The 20,987-nt window shown below is 37.4% G+C and overlaps 2 protein-coding genes and 1 pseudogene across 6 annotated transcripts; all 3 read left to right on the forward strand.

Moving 5' to 3' along the window:
* The first annotated feature begins 3,731 nt into the window (after positions 1 to 3,731).
* Positions 3,732 to 14,734, forward strand: LOC149729271 (serine/threonine-protein kinase SIK2-like). 4 transcript variants are annotated; one of them, XM_089886380.1, is made up of 20 exons: positions 3,733 to 3,968; positions 5,821 to 5,937; positions 6,363 to 6,426; positions 6,598 to 6,713; positions 7,053 to 7,098; positions 7,221 to 7,345; positions 7,553 to 7,676; positions 7,931 to 8,031; positions 8,301 to 8,426; positions 9,694 to 9,852; positions 10,293 to 10,449; positions 10,737 to 11,017; positions 11,294 to 11,416; positions 11,489 to 11,717; positions 11,925 to 12,037; positions 12,226 to 12,285; positions 12,491 to 12,636; positions 12,881 to 13,045; positions 13,253 to 13,450; positions 13,930 to 14,734. In XM_089886380.1, the coding sequence occupies exons 1-20, from the start codon at positions 3,846 to 3,848 to the stop codon at positions 14,276 to 14,278; spliced, it is 2,922 nt and encodes a 973-aa protein (XP_089742506.1). In that variant the 5' UTR covers positions 3,733 to 3,845; the 3' UTR covers positions 14,279 to 14,734. The 4 variants fall into 4 exon arrangements, with proteins under 4 accessions (XP_089742508.1, XP_089742506.1, XP_089742507.1 ...); XM_089886381.1 differs by having other exon boundaries at positions 10,293 to 10,440; XM_089886382.1 differs by lacking the exons at positions 13,253 to 13,450; positions 13,930 to 14,734 and having other exon boundaries at positions 3,732 to 3,968; positions 12,881 to 13,049.
* Positions 14,735 to 15,338: 604 nt separating this feature from the next.
* On the forward strand, positions 15,339 to 18,699 carry LOC149729272 (zinc finger Y-chromosomal protein 1-like). The gene is made up of 6 exons (XM_089886393.1): positions 15,339 to 15,447; positions 15,845 to 15,904; positions 16,334 to 16,418; positions 16,789 to 16,902; positions 17,082 to 17,297; positions 17,631 to 18,699. Exons 1-6 carry the CDS (start codon positions 15,432 to 15,434, stop codon positions 17,722 to 17,724), a joined length of 585 nt encoding a protein of 194 aa, XP_089742519.1. The 5' UTR covers positions 15,339 to 15,431; the 3' UTR covers positions 17,725 to 18,699.
* Positions 18,700 to 19,436: 737 nt separating this feature from the next.
* On the forward strand, positions 19,437 to 20,807 carry LOC149729273 (aldo-keto reductase family 1 member B7 pseudogene; annotated as a pseudogene). Its single transcript, XR_016385825.1, has one exon. The product of XR_016385825.1 is annotated as an aldo-keto reductase family 1 member B7 pseudogene (transcript).
* The last annotated feature ends 180 nt before the right edge of the window (positions 20,808 to 20,987 follow it).

The raw sequence follows: 20,987 nt of genomic DNA on the forward strand, positions 1-20,987 counted from the left end.
CCGCCATAATAGCTTTGGTCGTGCCATTATAAACATTCGAATCTCTTTACATGGGAAGTTCTAAGTTAGCTGCAGGCTATTCGAACCTTTGTTATTAAGTATTGACGGTGTTGGTAGTTTATTAATTTAAGAAATGTTTTCGATCACCGGTTTATCACGTGACGAAAACAAGTGCTACGTAATACGTAACCGACCAACAGTGTCCAACGTTTTGTCTTCAATCTATTTTTTATAAGAGACTAATGATGCCGTTTTAGGCGGAATATATATCCTACAGAATACAATTCATAACAGTTGGTTTTTGTTTGTAACATATTTCGTAACACTTGACCCTGACTGTTATTTAGTTACGAGAATCGTTCAACTTCATGAGCATTAATAGATCAGAGCTTAGATTCACGGATTTTAACACAGTTTCATCACATGATATAATGAGGTTAACATTCCAAAAAATACACTCTAATGACGTCACTATGACACATGTTACGCCACAATATGAACTTTTATAATCAAATACGCACGTTATGTCGATGGTTCGTTGGATTGTGAGTCATGTATGGGCATTGTTGCGTCACAGTTCGACTGTGCGTGTTCGAATGTTGCCGCGGAGGTTTGTTACGTCATAAGCGCGTGGTTATTCTTTTAACGAAACATCTTAAATGGAAAAATGTTGAATTAACAACGTCGGTTGCGTGGTGACGGGTATTGTGGTGTGCCGCATGAATCGGTGTGTGGATTATATTTCGATTCAAACGACTTATTCATCTGTGACGTCACCATCACAGTTCTATTTCCGCTTTTCACGGTTCATTGCATTTTACTTCGATACAGAGCGTGAGGTTTGCAGTCGTTTCAATGATGTTTATGTGCCAGGTGCAGAACCAATGGTGTTAAGGACGTTCACGTTTCGTTAGTGGTTTACATGTATGTTATAACTTGACAGTGAGCATGAGGTATATGAATACATCACATGTGTCTGGTGTATAAGAAGACACCTATGTTATAACTCGACAGTAAGCATAAGGTGTATAAATACACTATGTATGCCTGGTGTATAAGAAGACAAGAAGACACCAATGTTATAACTTGACAGTGAGCATAAGGTGTTAAAAATACACTATGTATGCCTGGTGTATAAGAAGACACCCATGTTATAGCTTGACAGTGAGCATAAGGTGTATAAATACACTATGTATGCCTGGTGTATAAGAAGACAAGAAGACACCCATGTTATAGCTTGACAGTGAGCATAAGGTGTATGAATACACCATGTGTGCCCGGTGTATAAGAAGACACCCATGTTATAGCTTGACAGTGAGCATAAGGTGTATGAATACACTTGTAGCATGTTAATATCTTTCCAGCTTATATAATAATGTAACACGTGCGCCACATTATTACTCCATATGATTGTAGTTACCGCATAGGGATTTGAACCTAGTACCTCAGTAATACACATCAAAGCATGCGGTGTCAAATACCATGGTTGGTTTATCTTCAAAGCTTCTCTTAATCTGAAGTGGTTAGCCACATGGGATTGTTACGTTGTCGTGCGTCATAATGTACTCTTGGGACCACGTGACGCATTAATATTGACGTCACATGAATCATTTTACGCGTGGATGATTTTCACGCATGATTAGTTTGAGGAAAATTAAATTTAAAGTATGTTGATTTCATAACGTTACATTGTGTTTATCTCTAACACCAAAGATCAGATTATTTCTTCAGCGGCAAAAACAACAGTCGTTGAAATCACGTATTGGTAAAAACTATTCAAGCAAAAGTGTGAAATAAAGTCGTGACTGCTAAACCAGTATATATTTAAGTCTAATCACGTGAGAAGTTAGAACTAAATCAAAGTTTGCGCATTGTCACGTCATACGTGATATTTATTTACAACCATGTGGTTTGTAGCCGTGGCAACCAAGTAAAAATAACCAAAGTTATTCACGTGATTTGTTGGAAGCTAAAAATATCGCGACAGGTTCCCGTAAGCGAACCCACGCTGCTATTTATGACATCCTAATCGCGTTTATGACTAAATTAAGAGTTTCGTTCCCGAAATAACCGAAGTTGGGTTTGACGCTTTCAATAATCTGTTTTAAGACGTTTGAATTACATGCACACTGTTGTAACGTATAAGAAAAAATATCTACACCCAGCGTTGTTCAGCGCAGATCAGCGTGGACATTTCTTTGTTTGTTCTTTTAAGCGGCGTTTACACTACTGCGTAGCTTGCATTGTGACGTAACATCACGTGGGTAAAATTCAAGTTTTCAATTCACAAATTCAACAACGTAGTTTTACGTGATAATGGAAGTATTTCCACGTAACAAAACGAATATCGTGACGTTATTTCCCGGTTTGTTTGTTACATAAACAATTGTTTTTAAAATCTAGTAATTGTGAATCACAATTACTTGTTAAGCCTGGTGTATTGTTTCGTCACAACCCGCAAGGGATCGGGTTGATCATTGTTATTCAGTTCGAGAAAGTGTTCTGGTTATTCGGTCACAGAGGCTTTATGACGCGCATGTGTTGTATGAGCATCGATTGCGCGAAGCGTTCTCTCTACTTTCTTTTCAAACGCGCGACCTCTGAAGCGTGTCGCTAATCGGCGTCTTACGTCACAGTCGATGGCAACGCACGTCACAGAGCAGACGCGATATTCGGCGCTGTGTTCATTCATTGCTTCTGGCGACTTCGGGGTATGCGCCTCGTGTTCATTGTCCTCTAGTGTGATGTCACAGTGAGCATGTGTTACTTCTATGACAGCATAATGCAGATTCTTCCACTTTCCTATATTAGGAAAGGTTTCATTATAAACGGCAAGGTAGTGTAGGTTCAGTTGGACTTAGCGCAACTTAGCCAAGCGTAGCGTAATAATCGATTAAGATAATCGAACAGGAAGTTGTCGATTGTTAACGAACAAAGGGTTGATGGAATTAAACAATGAACGCTTGTTTAAAACCAATGGTTTGTAATTATCAACGAAATAATGTGATTTTGACGAAATAATGGTTTTGAAGTTTTATGAATGGGGTTTGTACCTTGTACAAACATGATTGTGACGTAAACAAACATCGTTTGTAGGATAGTCAGGGATGGTCTGTGACGTCACATATAGGATTGTAGATTTCGTAAGGTTTCGAAAGACAGATGTTCCAAGCTTAATTGTTGTTTTCGTTTTTTCGATATTGAACAATAACATGGCTTCCAATTACAACGTAATAATCACCGTGTTGTTCATTATAACAAGACGTTTTTTTAACCAGCTGTCCAAGGCAGCTGTTATTTATGTACGGACACGCATGGATGGTTTCCAACATACGTATGCTGTGACGTAAATACAGGTCACGTGGTCGGATGTTAAAATTGTTTCGACAGATTGTTGTAAAAAGGATAGACAAAATACGGTCGTTAACATTTTCATAAAATATTGGAAAGATATGGCAACCCGCGATACGACGACTCGAGAAGTATCAAAACATTCCATGAGTTACCACAATGGAACAGACTCCTTCTGTGACGCAATAAGACTCTGTATGACGTCAGAGAGCCGAATGTTTTTTCGCGCTGTCTGTTTTTCCCCCACGCGACGTGACAAACGGATTTCGCTTACTTGAGATTAAATTTCATCACAGTAGGCGCGATTGCCACGTCATAACTTGTGTTGTTTACGTAATAATGGAATGTACTTAAAGTTGTTGCGAAACAAAGGCTCTTGTTTGATCATAACAACTCCCTTTGTTAACAGACAATAGAGATATGCTACAGACAAATCTGTAAGTGTTAGTTACGTCACAATCGGAGTACAAAGTATACTGACGTCATCGGTTACTATGGTGATGGCCGAACCCCGTCGTTGCCCTATCCGTATCGGATTCTATGATGTCATAAGGACAATTGGAAAAGGGAATTTCGCGGTTGTGAAACTCGCGCGACACCGAATCACTAAAACAGAGGTATGTGTGACGTCATAATGGAAATACTCGAGAATAAGTCAATTATATTCTTCGTTTTTATAACAATCAACAATTTAATAAATAATTTAATCGTCGCAATGGTGGCAATCATCATTATGACGTGTGTAGTGCATTTGTGACGTACAATGTATCGAATTTACTGCATTATTAATGTGACAATGGCAAAGTATATTTAACGCGAAAAAGAAAGTTATAACAATGCTGCACCATGACGTCATACATGTGTTGATTGTTGTACGTGAATCAAACATTGTGACGTCATATAACATGCGCGAGTTTGTTTGTCATTGTTATTATCGCGGTTATCTTGTGATGTAACAATCGCTGTTACCGCGGTTGTTCTGTTTGTTACGTCACAAAGCGATTTCTTTTAAAACAATCCTAAAGAAACAAATTATATTGTAACGTCATATTTAAAATTATGAAATCATTTGTTTTGTTAATAGTGACGTCATAATTAAACGGCAGTGAAAACAATTAATTGTGACGTCATAGTCGCTGATAATGGTATTCACTTGTTTGACATTCCGAAACTTTTCCACGTGACAAAATCGTTCGACGCGATTTGATTATCTTGATCGCCGCAACCTGTTTATGACGTGCATTGACGTCATAATGTAGGCTTGTGCGCACGCGTTGCCGCGGTGGTCGCTGTTTATCCAAAGCTTACAGTCGGCAATTGAACGAAGTTTAAACTGAACATAAAACATCTTCGTTTCTTATTCATAGTTTTAATGTTGGAAAGATTTCCATAACACAAGTTTTGTCTTCAAATGCAGTAGCGAAAAGAATTAGCAACAAACGACAGTCGTTTCACAAGCGGCGGTCGGTAAAAAATGTTGGACAAAGACGTGGCTGCTAAACTTGATAAAACGTCGAACGCATTTTATTTTTTTGCAATTAAAACCTCAAGCGAAAATAATTTCTCCATCGATTTGTAAAAACTCAAAACCATTAGAACGACATTTTTGTTTATCTTCCCCACTGTACGGTAAAGAAAGTTTCAATACAACGAAAAGAAGGACTTACGACAAAATAACAGTCTATAAAACAAGCTGTATCAAAGTAAATATTATTTAAAATGCGTTGCAGGGCACATTACATACATACCCACAGTGAGTTGTAATTAATAACAAAATGATGTTAATTTAAAGAAAGAATAAATATGCTAAAAGAGCTTGTTAATAAATTTAATTTTTTAAAGCCACGGAAAAATGGGAGTTAACAGCAAAGCAACAATCGTTGCCAAGCGATATGAAATGAACATTTGGTGAAATCTATTTTAAAAACGTGGAAAAAAACTGTAAAATAACAATCGTTAAAACACGCTGCGGATAATTGGATTGTTTCGCTGTTCATTAATTAAGAGTCGAAACTGTGAGAAAATGATTTTAGAATTCTAACAATCAACCTTTCCATTGTTGAAACAATGCCGATTGTTTGTTCAGCTTCTCATTAAAATTCATCATCGAATTCTCGCGCTTAATTGTGGATTATCTGCTTCATTGCCCTCTATTGTATGTATTTATTACGTTTACATAAAACGATCTCTTCATATTCATTGCCGTTTAATCTATCACCGCACACACATTATTGTCATATGCGCCAATTGTCGCTGATATCTATTCTCTTCTGTTACGTAACCCGCGCAGGCATGACGTCACAATGAGGCCTGGATCGATAAGCCCCACCGACTTTTAACTCAATTTACCCAGGATTAGGAAACGCAGAAAACGTCTTAGAATGACGTCATAAAACGAAGCGAACTCTCTTATTGAGTTTGATTGTTATACTGTGACGTCATATCAACAGCAATTGTTTTATTCTGCAGGTCGCGATTAAAATAATCGAAAAATCTCATCTGGACCAATCGAATTTAAAGAAAATTTACCGAGAAATTCAAATTCTTAAATTATTGCGTCATCAACATATCATGAAGTTGTATCAGGTAAGGGGAAGTCCCGCTCATGCGAGACACCGTTAATATTTATACCGGGGTTTTCCATTAGTAACGAGAAGTAACTTTTCCTCGAACAAATTTAAGCTTTCCTGTTATGACTTACGAACGTAAACGTGAGATACGTGGAGTGACGTCGCGGCTGCTTTGTGTTACGTCATAGATGCATAAATAATACCACAAACAGTTCTCTTGAATAAAACACAAACAGTGTACCAGTACCTTGATAATGTAATACAAATACCGGAATCGGTTTAATAGTTTATGTATTTAGTTATTTTACAACAAAACCCGAGCTATTGTTAGTTTCGTGTTAAAAAAACAAGCTCTTCTTGATATAATTTTTATGTTGGTCCACCTGGTTATATGGAACTGTTATATTATTGCGTAATAGTTATCATTACGACGTCACACAGGTAATGGAGACAAGCACAACCATATATCTAGTGTGTGAATACGCGAGTCACGGGGAAGTCTTCGGTAAGTAAATAATTGCTAACAAAAAGGGACTTTATGTACTCACGAGGCAATGACACTCGTTATAACACTGGTGTTTTGTTTCATACACCTCGTGCCCGTTAACGAGTTACTATAATGGCAGATCTTTAAACCGGAAACGCGTCAACGTTCAATTTTCTTTTTATATTCCAGACTTTATAACACAAGAAGAGCGACTTCCGGAACCGAAGGCTCGTCGTATGTTTTATCAAGTTCTCTCAGCAATCGAATACTGCCATAAAAATAATGTCGTTCATAGAGATCTTAAGGTGAGATATAAATGGAGACTTGTCAACAGTTAAAAAATTAATGTCACCTAATTTTGATGCAACGAATGTCAGTACCTTATATGTAACTTTGTGAGTGATAGTTTTTCCCTTTGGCTGCCAACTTAGACACCCCATTAGTGACCACTGGGTTAAAGAACCGACGTCACATACCAACTGGTGGGAACCAAAGCTAGTAGAGCCGTTGGTACGAACCTTAAAAATGCTGGAATTTTCGATTTACGCTGTATTTAAAATGGCGGAAGAGAGTAAGGGATTAAAATAGACGTTTATTTTAGTGCGTAAACATGTTACACCTTTGTAATGTTTATTTATTTCCAGGCTGAAAATCTTTTGCTTGATGGAAATGACAACATTAAACTCGCAGGTAAGGATTATCTTATTATTTAAGCATAATATAGCATTGTTTTACCGTATATTGTGAAATTCTTGTTTATTTGTTGCATTAAAACCAACATTATTTCCTCACAAAATCATTTCTGTTCACAGATTTTGGGTTCGGAAATTTTTTTCAATCTGGTCAGAATTTAAATACGTGGTGTGGAAGTCCCCCTTACGCAGCCCCTGAAGTATTTGAAGGGAAACTTTATGAAGGACCTCAGCTTGATGTCTGGGTAAGCAACTAATCAGTCATACAGTAAACCGGGGTTTGAAGATTGGCATCGTTAAAATATAATATCCCATATTTCCTGATCGTAATTTTGCATTTGCCAATGCTTCTATTTAGAGTCCTGGTTTATGTTTTTAAATGGATTATCGTAAACGCAACATCACACCAATATATAGTTTATGTTAAATTATTATCAAGTGTTTTTATACAGAGCCTTGGGATTGTTTTGTACGTTCTCGTTTGTGGGACTTTCCCTTTTGATGGTTCAAATCTCGCAACATTAAAAGAACGAGTTCTTGCCGGAAGATTCCGGATTCCTTATTGGATGAGTGGAGGTAATGTATATTATGACGTAACAACAACATGCAATGAGTTCCTCATTTTAAAAACCGTGCAGATTCAAATACCCGAGCGTAATAATCAATTGTTTGGTGAGGTCCATGCGGTAACAGCCTCTGTGTCAGGGTAATAGGTCAACCCGCGCCTAAAGCATGTAGGCCTCATAGCCTGCCATGCTGTATAGGACCTCACCCGCGTAGAATAAGTAATCGATTGTTAATCATATGTCATCACAAGATTGCTTGAACAGATTGTGAGAACCTGATTCGTCGAATGCTTGTCGTAAACCCAAAGAAACGACTGACGATCAATCAGATTAAAAAGCACAAGTGGATGCAAACCTTTGCCGTGGTGAGTCCGTTGGTCGTTTACTTTGTAGGATTAATGTTGGTTCTACTACGCTACGTTGCCAGTTGTTTTGTAGATTCATTTTGATGTTTCGAATGTTATTGTGGATTCTGCAAAATATTTTTGCTAGAATGAGAATTTATTGCTATGACGTGAAGCATTATTTAGTTTTATGGCGTAATAATATTTTTCTTTAAAATATTAAAAGAAACACAGTATAATAAATCCAATTGTAAAATCATTGTGACGTAATTAAGATGTTTACGACTTAGAAAGCGGAAGTGACGATGACAAAAAGCGACACGACACACTTGACCGGCGGCCATCTTCCCGAGTTTAATGAACACGTGTTAAAGTTAATGCAAGGGATGGGAATTGGTCGTTCAAAGACCTTGGAGGTAACCATCTGAATGAGTTCATCAAGTTTTCCAACATATTGGAAAGCTTGCGATAACATGATGCATAGTATCTTAACTTGGTGTCGCGATTTTAGGGATGGATTTCCTTTTATATAGTGCTCTTTACTCAATCCAAAGTTTTTTACTGTTTCTGGTTTGTTTACAAAACCACTTAACTGTGGATAGTAGTCTGCATTATAGGTTGTCTAAAACATATTTTTCTAACTTTGGCATGCAGTTCTGATTTCAACGCTTAATATTTTTTGACCTCTTAAGTTTAAAGTTTAACGGTTAAAATTTCCCACAAAGATAAACACAGCTATAAAACAAAGTTCATCGAGGTATATGTTAGGATGCGCTGTTACAACGTAAACAACATGTAGAACCGCATTCGGTTGATTTACGTCCATTTGCCGAGAAGTAAATATTTGATTTTTTTGCTGTATTGCAAAGAAATCCATTTATTTCGTGTCTTTGTAACGATTTTTACAAGCCTGATATCAAAGTAGTCGATTGGGTTTCTCAGAAGTGATGGTTCCACTTCATTCCAAACGCGGTTTAATCTTCGTTACCGCAAGACGTATCCAAATATTTGAACTTAACCAGCACAAGGTTTATACTTCGCATGGCTTCTACAAAATGCCAAGCACTTCCCTTTCACTTAAAACGTGAATTAACCCGAAGAAATTGATCGAGTCCCTCGAGCTGCGTCAATAGTTCTATTTCCTTTATACCAGTGATATCTAGCCATTTTTGTGGCAACTCGGATATTAAATATAAATTAATAGCGACGCTTTGCCAATCTAATTTCCAGAACTAAATATCCCACAACTATAAGCATAAACATAACATGACACAATCGCCAGGTGAAGGACAACCTAACCTAACCGAATCAAATGACTTTTTTGGATCGTTATACTTGTATATAGGCTAGGGGTTGGGAAGAACTGTCGTATACGGTGTTAGCTTAGTATCAAAACAAATATGGCCGAAGTATATGTTTGTTTATTCCTAATAAGGCAAATTTAATATTGAACCAAACATTCCAATCAGTGTGGATTTTTCTCATGACAAATAACAAACATAGCCAAGTATAAAGTATGACTGAGATTATGCAACTTAATTTTTTGTATGCGGTGGGGCAACGACAGTCGTTATATCACGGGTGATCTGTTTCACCTCGCTTATGAGTAATCACGTATGTTACTTTGTAATTGATTATTTTCGGGGGTTGTTTTCGAGTTTAAATCCTTTTATTACGTCACAGTCGCTACGGAAATCCAGCTACGATCACTTGTATGCTATCTACCACCTACTAGTGGACAGACTGAAACAACATCGCTCGAGTTTTCCAACCGATGGTAAATTTAAGTTCGAATCAAGTCAACGCCGACCTTCAAATATCGCGGAACACGCTTTATCAAATGTAAGGAATGACGTCAAGAACATTATGTCCATATTTGCGTAAAGAGAATCGTGTTTAATTTATGGCTTCACTCCAATATTCAAGATAACGCCTGTTGTTTCACACATATCGGGTAAAAGGGAATCTCCCATTACTTTTTATTTTACACATTTTTTACTTAATATATGGTAGGGTGGGGGAGATGGGACACCTTTAGCACTTAATATCCAAATATACTGATCGTGTTTTTAACAATATACAACGGTCTATGGGAGTCGTGAGGATACGGTTTTATAATTCTTTGAATGTTCTTTGTTTACTACCAAATGGGACAAGGAAATAGAATGAAAAGTGTCCCATCTTTCCCCACTCTACTATACATTAAGATTCAATTGTTGAACACAACATTCATTTAGTTAATCTGTTAAAGTCACATTAGTGTAACCTCAGAAATGTTGCAGACCCATCAACCTCACGTCACCAGTGACGCCACACACAAGACTTTCAACCGTTACCACCCGAACCTCCCAATAACTTCTCAACATGGAACGATCACTGAAAACGATGCTGACGTCACGCAAACGAAGGATATTTACTTACCCGATGAAGGTTTGAACGGTGAATATGTGTTGCATGTGTAAATGAACCAAGTTGACATTTTCGTTGATTTCGACTAAACACCTTGTACTTTTCATCTTTTCGAACAAAGAGAAGGGAAATTGACAGTCGTTAGAAACAACTAACCTCAGAGTTAAATTAATACTTTTATGTCAACAGGAATACTCATGTATTATAATGTGTTAACCCTTATTGATGTATTCTCCCTCTCCATCAGTATCAATATATAATTGGTGATCTTATATTGACAGAATGCGATTTTAAATAACATAAGCTGTTTATTCCAGACCTCCCATCAGTGAAAAGATCGTTGGTGACCTGTAATAACCCCATGACCTCTATTAACCCCGTGACGTCATATAAACCACCTGGGTCGCCCCCACTTAAACCCAGGTTCCATCACCCCATCCCCAAGTTACCCCACCAACCCTGGTCGTTTAATTCTGGGTTAATGGGGAGATCCCCCGCTTACCCCACCTCTCATCCCATAAGAATACGAGCCGAGGGAATTCCCCCTGGGACGTCAATAGACGAAGGCATCGAAACATCAGATGAACAATTAGCCATGGTGAGTTTCGAGTTCGTGGGGTGGTAGTAAGAAGTACTTTAACTTGATGGAACGGTCGTTTTACCGTTTCAACATAGCATATCACATTTGTTTATCTTTTCGAAAACGATAGTGAAGATCACATGTATAAAGAACCAAGAGAAAGATATCAACAACAAAACGACAGTCGTTTACGACTCGGTCTTTCGCTTTTGTAAACTTTTTCAATCTTCGTTACCGAAGAGACAAAATAAAGTCGTTCATTCATTTATACATAAACACCTATTAACACAACAGATCACACCCGAAGTAAAAGAAAGACGTCACACCTTGGTTGTTCCTGATATTGCCAATTTTTATTCAACAATCAACGGAAATATGACGCAACTATCCGACACATCGTTAAGCACGTCACCCTCGGTATGTTGACGTCATAATCACTTTTCCCCATGCTTATGACGTCATTGATTATGTCATATCTTACGTCACCAGGCTATGACCGGAAGTTCAGGGTTCTGTCACGACAATTCAATCAGCGCTTTCTCTGAACCTCAAGATTGGAACGAGAATGAGTATAGTGACGTCACACTGACGCATAATACGGGCAATGACGTCACACCCACTGTTGTTTTGTCGCGCGTGGGCGCTGTTCACCACACCGACCAATCAGAAGCGAGAATCATGGAGAACCAGCGCCAACTACTGGACGTTTCGCCAACCGGTGAGTTGTATGTTATTTCTATTTGTATTCTTTTCCAGGTCTCATAGCATGAGTCGCTGTTGGACCTAACCAATATAAATAGAACGTACATACACAATTTCCTATATCCCAGGTCACATTACATGCCACGCTGTAGGGCTTCATCAATATAAAATAGATTAAAATGATATCCAATATATTTTATATTTAAATTTCTAACAAACTCAGGATTTCGTGAAGGCCGAAGAGCCAGCGATGGATTACTGATGGTGGGGGAAAATCAAATCGCAGAACATCTTAAACGAATCACACGGACCCATGGGTTCCCAACGATCACACAGGTACTCTATTGCCTGAACCGATGCATGTACATTTTTCGTAGTTTGGTTTGATGCAAAGTCCCGTTTGTTCATTGTTTTAATTAATTTGATTTACGTTATCGTGGTGGAAAAGATCTAGAAGATTTATAATACGAATGTTTTGTTAATTAAACTCTGCGGTTATTTTAAAACTTTCAATTTGTTTACAGGAAGACGTTAATGATTGTGGAGTTATCACGGAGGGGGATGTTCAGTACGGTGCTTTCCCTGTAAGTTTTTTTGATCCACTAACTGATTACATGTGTGGGGACGGACACCACTGGCAGTGCTTCCCGTCCATATAGAATATAGAACGCCTGAAATATGAAAGACGTATATAGAATATAGAACGCCTGAAGTATGAAAGACGTATCATCCAAATGTTGCTGTTATTGTTGTTGGTTATTAAACATCAACAACATTTCTATTATACAGAACGCATTGTCGTCATCGTCGAGTCATGGGTACGATCATCGTACGATGACGTCACAACATCACGTGACCCAACACATTAATTTCAAACCTTACGTGTCATCGTATCGACGTCGTAGTCTGCAGGTGCCGCATCTAGCAAGCGAAAGGTATTTAGATTAAGTTGAATAGATCTAACTTGTTCAATTTCGCGTGAAGCGTCTGTCGTTATAACACGAGTGTTTCATACATTACGTGTCGGCTTATGAGTTTCCACGTGTGTAACTTAATGAGTGAATATTTTTCTATCGAATATCCGGTCAGTAGCTAACTTGTGTGTGTCGTCACAATAGTTCTATATACCTCACAAAGAATTTAAACAATGTTCGCATTCTAATATTATTTCTCCAACAGTTGGTCGTCGCCGATGACGCAAGAATCCGGGGGATTCCCCCAACATAAGTCAGCCATAGATCAACTGTTGGCTTTCCAGAAATCTCACCAAGTGTGCGACCATAATGATAAACTTCAATGGTCGTCGTGGAAACCAGTAGAAGACAAAGAAGTTCCACTTCAAAAGTAAGTTATGTTAAACCATGGCATCGACGTTTTTACCGTTTTTTAAACAACTTTATTATTTAACAGGACCGATATCTGTTAAACCCCTAACACCTAGTTTTGAGTTAACATTAATCAACACCAATTTAAGTTTTTACGGTGTCGCCTCACATCCTCTTACGAGTAACCACGCATGTAACGTAAACTAACGCATTCCATTTTCTGCAGAATTCAAGCCGTGTCCCAACAACGACGAGATACAATTCCACTTCTAGCCAATCGAACGAGTCCCGCCCCGTTCTCAGTGGCATCTGACGAATCCATGACGAGAACCTCAACAGCCGAGCAAGCGAAACGCCAACCTAGCCTTCCTGTCAACCAGTTGTTGGGCCAACAAAGTCTCGTGCAGCAACTGCAACAAAGAAGGTGAGAACTGAGAATCAATGTTTATATTATGTTGTTATCACCAGGTGTATGGAATATGAGTGTGAAAGGAATCGGTGTTTTTGTGTTTGTTGTCGTAAGGGTTGCTTTAAAGTGTTGTATTTATTAGGGTGGGGTAAGATGGGACTTATTTTCATTCTCCTTTTTCGTCACACACAGCAAAACGGTAGTAAACAAAGAGTGTTTACAGAAACATAACCGTATCTTCACGGCTTATTTTCGTCCCAACGGTTTCCATCTTAACCCACAGTATTATGTATCCGGATACGTTATGAAACCATTAAAATATTACCACAAAGTAATTAATTTCTTGATCATCAAACACCGCTATGTTAGTTATAACAGCCGAGATATAACAGCTGAGTTATCCTACTGCAGTTTCCCTGTTTTACTTTATTTAAAGCCTTAGCTTAATTTCCCCAACATGTGCAATATATTTAAAACGTTGATTGTGTTAATAGATTGGAACGCCGACTCAAAGCTGCTCACCACATGCACCCAACATCGAGTTACCATCTTCCTGTGCAAGAATTGGAGCATTTACGTATTGATGCTAACCATGGGATAGTGGGGGTCACACCAGGCTTCGGGTTGGACGCTTTATCTTCAGACGAGCATATTCCACAGCAGAGCAACCTTACGAACCCTTTATTCGAAAGAGGAGGGTCGCCCGAATTGATACGATGTTTTCCAACTGCCACAGGATCGTTGCCAGTAAGCCCGTCGCATTATCCGAAGGAAGATCAAATTCCAACGCCATCCTGGAGCGGTAGTGCTGAGCATTACCCGATGGAGTACACCTTTACATAAAAATCACACTCTGTTTATTTGTTTTCTATGGTTCGAATGGTAGCCACTGTGAAAGCATTCAGCAGTCATCTACGTCATTTCTTCGCGGCGTACGGTCTCAGTGCCAAACAGCTGCAGTATTTATTATTCAACAAAGACCTAAAGCCAATGGGTCTAAAAACCGACCTAGTGGTGTTTTGCTCCAAGACGAAAATTTGAAATTCGAGTCGTTATTTCGTCACACTGTGATAACAATGGTGCCGAAAACGAACAAAACACTGAACTTGATTTATTTGTTCGTCCTTTAACTGCTGTCCACTTTGATATTGCGAGTTTGGTAACTACTTTATGTACTTATAATGGTCATATGCGGTATCCATTGTCAAGACGTGTTCTTTATTCGTCCGTGCTTTACCCATCTTTTGCACGTGCAATCCATCGCTTGTAGAAACACATTTACATTTGTCAAACACTTTGCCTGTTTTGTGTTGCAAGGCCACATTTATAAAAGTAGCGGAGTTTTAGCATCTCGCCGTAGCAACCAGGAGTTGCCACTAGTCTGCAGGTTATAAATTTGACTGAAGTTGCCCAGCAACGCGAGCATATAAGTAACATTCATTCAAGAATCTTAGATAGTGAATGTCATCATGAAAAGAATTAACCCCAGCGTTAGAGTTCTATGTCATTTAGTATTGTATAGTAGGTGGGGTACATGGGACACTTTTAGCAAAACACATCTAAATATCCTGATCGTGTTCTAAATAATTAACAAAGGTATATGGGAGTCATGAGGATGCGGTTATACTCTTTAAATGATCTTTGATTACTACCAACTGGGATGAGAAATTAGGATGAAAGGTGTCGCATTTTCCCTCACACTTATGGGTCAATTCTTTCTGAGCATGACTTTATACGAGAAATGAAATAGAGAAATATTACTAACATATGTATCAGAAGAGAACTTAAAGTACTAAGAGTCTGATTGCTTTAAATAACTCTTTCTTCATTGCACGAAAGGGAAATGCGCTGAGCATTTGGACTTTTACTCCCCATTAAATTTATAGTTTTTGATTTCTATGTGGATTTCAAACAATAGACATCGTAAAGTACTAATTATGATGTTTATGTAATAAAGGGCATTGTAGATATTTTGGCGGGTAAAATCTTTAAAATCATGAAGAGAAAACGAGGTAAGAATCGTGTTGTAAATATATATATTGTAAAACTAATTAATGCGTAAGTTTATAAATTATAGTTAAGTGTATTTTAAAACGTGTTTAGTCAGCGCGATGTTGCTGCAAAACTATCATTAAATCGCCCAACTTATTTTCCCGTTTTTCAGACGTTTTTTTATAAACGCGGTTTGTTTCAGTATTTTTTAATATAATCAACTTCTTTGTGTATTTTAATTAATTTTATTATTTCTAAAAAAGTTTAAACAAAATTGTTAATTGGTTTAATTAATAAAAATGGATGAGGTTTCCATGCAACCTGTCTAACTTATAAACACCAGGACTGAGTGGAAATGTTTGTGCGAAAACAAAAACTACCGTGGTTAACAATAAGTTTATTGATGTTAAAATGCAGCCCAAGATAGCAATGCTGAGCTGAAAAGGTCGACTGAACAGAAGGCAAAAAAACTCAAACGTAAGTTTGTTTTGGATAAAAAAGTGAGGTTGTGTGGATTCTTAACAGGCATTTTTTTTTATAAAACGAGCCCAAAAAGTGGCATGACCGGAGAAAAAAATAGCAGCACCGAAAGGTCACAAAAATTTGCACCCTTATTGATTTTTATGACATAAATAGTTTTTAGCTATAGAGTGTTTATGGACTGACATGCTGCTTTTTTAATCAAAATGATATTTTTCTATTGTATTCAAAGATATAAATGTATGTTATTAAGTGCAGAATATTTGTCCATGTTATAGAGTAGTCCCTGACCTGTATTGTATTGCCTTCCATTCATTTCTTAATGTTTAGCTATGATACCGTGAAAGGATTGTTTTACAGCACAAAATAAAGTTGAGTTGATATCTAAGAAATATTAGCCTGCGGTAAAACTATCATTGTTATTAGGCAAGAATAAGAACCAACCAAAGTTCCAATGCTCTCACTGTGGTTATTCAACCAGATCTTTCGATCATATGAACAGCCATGTCAAGTAAGTTTCACCATATGTTGGGTAGATAATATATTCGCTAGATTCATTGTATAGAAATTGTGTGCAGTTTTCAAAAATCAATGTTTCTATTAGTTTGTTGTTTTAACAATTTTAGTAAAACACACTTTTCTAACATTTTTTACACTTTCACATGTGCAACAAACATATGTGTAAGCTGTAACAGTAGAGTATTACAATCAAATGACCTGATCTACTGTATCTATGTATTGCAGGTTACAAGCAGATAAGAACGGTTAAAACGCATTAAAAAATCTTGTGTGTGAAAATATATATAGCTTATTAATTTGTGGAATTGGTTAATATATACATACCGTTATACCAATGACTATGAATTATATTTTGTTTTTAGAAACTTTCATTTATTAATTGCTGGTTTTACTTGTGACTATAAACAATGCAAACATCAAACTGTTTCTAAGGAATTGTTGCGACAACATCGGGAAACTGCTCATAACCTTAAATTGTAAGTACTGACTTTGACTAAAAATGCTTTAAAGAGGCATGTATGTACCTTGTGACAAGTCTATTTACTGTGTGGGTCTGCGGCAAGCCACTCAATTGGACAAAATATATTAGTTGGAATTGGCTCTAGTTTGTGTCAATAAAGTTTTTATAATTTAAAAGGAAAATGTTATTTTTCAGCAAACCTGCAGCATGCAAGTTAAATTGTGATTTGTGTGAGTTTTCTTGCGCCACATCAGTGAGAATGAAGAGTCACATAAGTTTGTATCATGAACAAAACAAACCATGGGTGTGTTCTGTGTGTAACATGGCGTTTGAATATGAAGTGGAGTACAAGAAACATTTCAGCCAAAAACACGGAGAAATGTCAAAAGTTTGTGGGATTTGTGGTTTCAGGTTCGTTGTTTTGTTGATGAACGCTAACAGTGAGCATAAGGTGTGTGAACATGTGTGTCTGGTGTATAAGAAGTCACCCATGTTATAACTGGACAGTGAGCACGGGGTGTATGAATACACCACGTGTATCTGGTGTATAAGAAGACACCCATGTTATAACTCGACAGTGAGCACAAGGTATGAATACACCATGTGTGTCTGGTGTATAAGAAGTCACCCATGTTATAACTCGACTGAACATTAGGTGTGTAAATACATCATCATGTGTGTCTGGTCTATAACAAGTCACCCAGCAAATGTCATCTTTGTTTAACTAAAACGTCACATTCACAGATCTACAGGGAGCGAGGTTAAAGTTCATATTATTAATTCTCATCTGAGATCTTTCTTTGATAAAAAGGAAGGTGAAAGTAAAACACACAGTTGATTGGGTGTGGTGTTTCATTGAAAGTCTTCTCCGCTTTCCTTGCATAATCAGACCCATGTAGTATCAGTGCAGACTTGGATCTTTTTGAAGTATTTTCAGGAACAATATTATAAATTAATTGTACAGTTTTATGCATGTATTTGTTACACATGTGTTTGTTGCACATGTGTAAACCTGCAAACAAGGTAGATTTTGACACACAAGTAACACTGACCTGCACCTACATCCAACAGGGTTGCAAACAGGGGAACAACCTAAGTGTTGTAACTTGTTTTTGTACTTAAGAAGCAAACCCCACACTGCAAATTGACAGTTGCTTGTATTAAGCAATCGGATACCTTTAATGAAGTTATTTTAGTTTAACCTAGATGGTGTGTTGGATAGCTGGTAATGTTTCATTGTGGAGTTGTATCCATTTACTATTTTGTTTATTTTATTTTTCACGTTTTTATTTCTTTGGAAATACCTGTTTTGATAATATTTTTATTTCTTTGGAGAAACTGTTTCCGAAATATTAAAGTTAACATTAAGAATATAAAAGTGTTAGTTGCAAAGGGAGCTTTGAATAAATTACAAACAGGATACTTGTGTTTAAGGCCCAAATAATAATCTTTGGTTTAAAAAATCTTTTAAAACAAACTTAGGAAATCGTAAAAACAATTCACTTTTGCGACAAAGTAAGTATGGTGGGGTGGGGGAAGACGTAATACTTTTATCACAAATAGCCTGATCGTATTTTAAGTAATAACAAAGGTCCATGGAAGTCGTAAAGATACGGTTTTATAATACTTTCTTCACTACCAATGCGACGAAAAAATAGAACGAAAAGGTGTCTCATCTTTCTCCAGAGTATTATATATTTTTGAACTATCTAATGCACAACAGAAAGGCATTTTAACCTTTGTTTCAAATGTATATCACAAGCGATACCTGGGCGTTATTATTATAATGTTTGTCTCGTTGGCTTGCATCATATATTCAAGTGCATAGAGTATAACATTTAAACAGAGTATGCCGTAGCTGTCGAGAATATTTCTCAATTATTATTTTACGAGGTGTTTCAGAGCGAACCCGATTAACAGCATACGCGGCTCATTGGTGGTTTTATGATACCCACGCGCTGTTTAAAGTTAAAGTATAAATTAGGATTACAAGGAAACTCGGTCTGCAGGTCATTCCCATAAAATTCTTCGCAAATGCGAGATATCCGCCCTCTCCTTATTTTAGATGCATATATATGTACCTATAGAATCTTCAATTGTGATTTGAATAAGTTTGCTTTGTAATCCAGCCGTGACCACTCGAAGCTATAACTCGGTGTCGTAAACGTCTATAATTGTTCTGGGTGAGGGTCGGCGTTTGACCTGCGACAATCGGTGCGGCCGCTGATTCAGCAAATTTTATTAACGGTTGACTGAAACCGGTTTACTTACAGGCAGTTTACCGAAGAGACGGAGAGGCATTTCTTTATTTGAATAACGTGACTGTAAAACGAGACAAGAGTGCGTGCAAACATTGGTGTATGACGTGTATATAGGGTTCATGCATTCAACAGAGTTTTATAAACATTCTCCTGCAGATAGTACAGCTTATGCCGAAAAACTTGCTTTGTTAAGGTTGTGAAATAAACGTAACATGTTATATGCAGAACAAAATATGCAAAGGATTCTGTGTAAAGTTTGGGATATTTTAAACATTATATTGTTATATAAACATTATCTTCTGTTTCAATTCGTAGCTTTGTATTTTGTAAAAAGTCGCATCTGCTGTTTTAAGAAATATGGAAATCCCATTAATACAGTTGAACAACGGAGTCAAAATGCCAATGGTTGGGTTGGGCACCTCTAAAGCAAAGAAACCCAACGAACTTCGAGAAGCTGTGAAGGTCGCTATTGATGCCGGGTATCGTCACTTTGACTGTGCTTGGATTTACGGCAATGAGAAAGAGGTGGGAGATGCTATAAGGGACAAAATAGAGGATGGGACGGTTAAAAGGGAAGACCTGTTTATCGTGAGCAAGTTATGGCGAGCTTATAGTCGACCTGAGCTTATGGACGAGTGCTTTAACGAATCTTTACGTCGGCTTGGTGTCGATTACTTCGATCTTTACCTTGAGCATTTTCCAAATCCTACCATGCATGGCGGACCTGGAGTTCTAGAACTTATAGAGAATGGTAAAAGCGTTGAAGATTTAAGCATTGATTACGTCACAGTGTGGAAGAATATGCAGAAATATTTAGAATCTGGAAAAGCACGCGCGTTGGGTGTTTCCAACTTTAATGAATTCCAGATGTCTCGTTTGTTACGTGAGTGTGACGTCATACCGGCTGTCAATCAAATCGAAAGTCATCCTTATCTCAACAATGATAAACTCGTTAAATTGTGTCAATCCCGACACATTGCGGTGGTGGCGTATTGCCCACTTGGGTCAGCTGAAAGGATTAACGTTAGTACTCTCGGGTCCCCTCTACTGGATGACCCTGAGCTGAACCACATTGCTCTCAGGTTAGGGAAAACCCCTGCTCAAGTCGCGTTGCGTTTCAACATCCAAAGAAATATCCTGGTGATTCCTAAAAGTGTAACGACATCGAGGATAAAGGAAAATATGGACATCTTTGATTTTAAGTTGACAGACGACGATATGAAGGTTATCTACGGGTTGAATCGAAACAGAAGATATCTTACAGCTCATTTTTATAATTTCTATGCTCACCATAAGTTTAACCCATTCAGGGAAAATTATAATGAAGATTAGACCAAAGTAAATCTATAGCAATTGTTGGGGCAATGGGACAACTTTGGTTTAAATTCCAAATCTATTGGATTGCAGCAATTAAGACATTACCCATACAGAATAAAGACTTGCGAATATATAGAATCCAAACATGCAGGAACATGGCCTACTATAGGGACATGTCTCTAGGGGCCATGATAGAAACAAATCAAGTCATTGCACTTTGCTCCTATTTTTACCCCATAGTATGTTAGCACTATATGTGGTTATTTACTGGTAATCCCTTCGCTTGGTTTAATTTATTTGACCTATGTTATCATATTCGAAAAAATAAAAAAAAGTCATCGTGTGTTTTTTTATATATAGAAACAAGGAATTTTTTATATATCCTATCGTTTATACGTTGACACAAAAACTTACATTTATATATTTTCTTAAAGTCGCATACCAGCAACAAGCATGATGCGATACGTTGTGCAAAAGAACGATTTTTTTGGGAAATATTTTGGAAAACGGTAAGGTGGATACT

The sequence above is a fragment of the Ciona robusta genome, chromosome 10 (genome assembly GCF_009617815.1).
Source record: "Ciona robusta chromosome 10, ASM961781v2".
NCBI classification, from domain to species: domain Eukaryota; kingdom Metazoa; phylum Chordata; class Ascidiacea; order Phlebobranchia; family Cionidae; genus Ciona; species Ciona robusta.

Excerpts from the sequence above, each read along its gene's own strand:
- LOC149729271 (XM_089886380.1), top strand. The coding sequence starts at position 3,846 with ATGGTGATGGCCGAACCCCGTCGTTGCCCTATCCGTATCGGATTCTAT. Across the intron at positions 10,450-10,736 it reads ACCCGATGAAGGTTTGAACG|ACCTCCCATCAGTGAAAAGA; the intron begins GTGAATATGTGT and ends TGTTTATTCCAG. Across the intron at positions 12,038-12,225 it reads GGTTCCCAACGATCACACAG|GAAGACGTTAATGATTGTGG; the intron begins GTACTCTATTGC and ends ATTTGTTTACAG.
- LOC149729272 (XM_089886393.1), top strand. Across the intron at positions 15,905-16,333 it reads GAAGGCAAAAAAACTCAAAC|GCAAGAATAAGAACCAACCA; the intron begins GTAAGTTTGTTT and ends CATTGTTATTAG. Across the intron at positions 17,298-17,630 it reads TGTGGGATTTGTGGTTTCAG|ATCTACAGGGAGCGAGGTTA; the intron begins GTTCGTTGTTTT and ends TCACATTCACAG.